Consider the following 2,270-nt stretch of genomic DNA (forward strand, 5'->3'; position numbering starts at 1 on the left):
AGTAGCGTTAGAATGTGCTTTCTTATGCATGTAACAAACTATCTCTTCATGCCAAGCTCATTAAGTGGCTAAGTTGTATAAATTTGTTCAAAAACAAACGCTTTTTCAGCATTTATAGATTTAAAAAAACAACAGCAACTCTGTTTTCTAAAGGGGAAAACACCAAGTGAAAATATTCTAATGGTAGTAATAAAATACTTGGCCTTTAATCAGTTCCAGTAAAATTATATATGAAAGCTCCCCCACCACCACCCATAGTCATACACATACGCATCAAATTTTAAGCATTTTATAATGGCCAAAGAAGGTGTTTACATCTGTTTATTAATGGAACTCACTTTTTAATCAGTTTTTAATAAATTGCTAATCCAGTTTAGCCTCAAATCAGTTCCATCCCTTTCCTCAATCCCTTTTCTGATGTCTAACAGTTAAAGTCCTGTGCAGTGAACAGGGATTCCTGTGGCACTTTGGGAATTATCTGCTCTGGGTTTAAAAAAGTGCAGCTTATAAAGTTCTCTCTCTTTTCTTCAGCCTCTACGAAGATTGATAAAGGCATTTCCAGAGGCAAATGAAATTCTTCCCCTCTCTGCTCGTTCTCCTCCAGGACCTCCTCTTCCCCTTCCACCTCCTCCTCTTCCTCCTCCTCCTCCTCCTCCTCCACATATTCAGCCTCTTCGACCTCTTCCTCCTCCTCATCTTCGACCTCTTCCTCTTCCTCATCTTCGACCTCTTCTTCCTCATCTTCGACCTCTTCTTCCTCATCTTCGACCTCTTCTTCCTCATCTTCAACCTCTTCTTCCTCCTCCTCGCTCACCTCCTTTGCATCACACACCTCCTGGTCATACTCCTCCTCATCATCATTTTTCTTCTCCTCTTCCTCCACCAGCAACGGGGCAAGAGACTGGTTTTCCTCTGGTTTAGGACTGAATGCTAGAGAGGGATTCTGCACAAAGCCATACAGAGTTTCCTGCAGTCCCCAGGTTTCCTCGCTGCCGCCAGGGGGCGCGTCGTTTCCGGAGGATCTGGCCGGGGAGGCCTCACCGCTCACCGGGGCCTTCTGCGCCCTCAGCGCCTCCTGCTGACGCTCCAGCTTCTCCTGCTGCCGCATGTCCTCGTAGATCTGGTTCATGATGAATTGGGTGGTGTTGGGCGGCGCTCGCATGCCAGGCTCTCTCCACTCGTACAGCTTGACCGGCCGCGGCTGCGTGCTCACATTCGCTGGCGGGCTCCGCGGGGAGGAGCGGCGAGGGTGGTGGCGCAGGCCGCGACCCCTGCGGCCCCAGCGCTTCTTCCTGCCTGGGGGCCTCGCCCAGCTAGGGTTCCAGGACCCGTTCCAGCAGGAGCAGCAGCAAAAGCAGAGAGGGTGCAGGCCATACACCCGAAACACTTGCACTGGGCAATGGAACTTCCGGAATCCTGGAGCGGGTGGGCGCCAGGGCCCTCCCCAGCACCCCCAGTTAAAGCACATGGGTGGTTGGAACCAAAAGCCCGGGCCGTGCTGTTGCTTCGGCTGCTGCCTTGGGGGCCCATACTCGGTCTTGGGGCTATAGCGGTGCGGCCTATTGTACACTGGAGCGCCCTGGCGCCTTCGATGGCAGGACGACCAGGAGCTCAAGGAGGCCGAGTGTGCCCAGCCACCGCCGCCCAGGTTCAGAGGGTCTTCCCTTGTGTCGAGGGTCTGAGTCATCGTTCAGGGAGCTCTGAGAGGTCTAGATGGTGGCGACCCAGAAGCCGTCGTCAAGTTTTGCCAGATAGGACGGTCAGAAGAGCTTCGTCTCGTCACCCTGTCTCTCCACGCAGTGCCACGTGTCTACCCCTGGGATCACGTTTTCTCTCCAGGAGGCCGCTCTCTTCCTGGTTTGTGAGCTCTTCAGTAGTAATCGCTTGTCCTTCGCACCTGGGTTGTCTCGCCCAGGTGTGCTGGGTGGGACTGGGGCTGGGTAAGGATGGTGGGGGAGGAAGGTGTTGGCAGGCGACACGCAGTGAGACCCACTCCCGGGTCCCCCCCCACACCCGGCTCTGCTGAGGCACGGGCTGGGGCCGGGGGAGGCAGGGGTTGCGCAGTTACCTGCTGCTACCTCTCAACCCAGGTGCTTCACTGTCGCCGTCCTGGCAGGACTGGGGTGACGAGGGCAGCGGCAGCCTTTAAATACTGGCTGTGGTCTCCCGCGTGCCCACCGCGTTCTTGGTCGCCCAGGGCAACAGCCAATTGGGGTCGAAATCGTCCTCCCTGTGTGCAAGACCGGGTTCTGGCTGGAACCAGGCTCCAG

At 54.9% G+C, this 2,270-nt stretch overlaps 1 protein-coding gene across 1 annotated transcript; it reads right to left on the bottom strand.

Moving 5' to 3' along the window:
* Positions 1 to 421: 421 nt before the first annotated feature.
* CCER1 (coiled-coil glutamate rich protein 1) lies at positions 422 to 1,687 on the bottom strand. The gene is made up of 2 exons (XM_008004226.3): positions 770 to 1,687; positions 422 to 703 (listed from the first exon to the last, which is right to left on the bottom strand). The coding sequence occupies exons 1-2, from the start codon at positions 1,685 to 1,687 to the stop codon at positions 422 to 424; spliced, it is 1,200 nt and encodes a 399-aa protein (XP_008002417.3).
* Between the last annotated feature and the right edge of the window lie 583 nt (positions 1,688 to 2,270).

The sequence above is a fragment of the Chlorocebus sabaeus genome, chromosome 11 (genome assembly GCF_047675955.1).
Source record: "Chlorocebus sabaeus isolate Y175 chromosome 11, mChlSab1.0.hap1, whole genome shotgun sequence".
Lineage (NCBI taxonomy): Eukaryota > Metazoa > Chordata > Mammalia > Primates > Cercopithecidae > Chlorocebus > Chlorocebus sabaeus.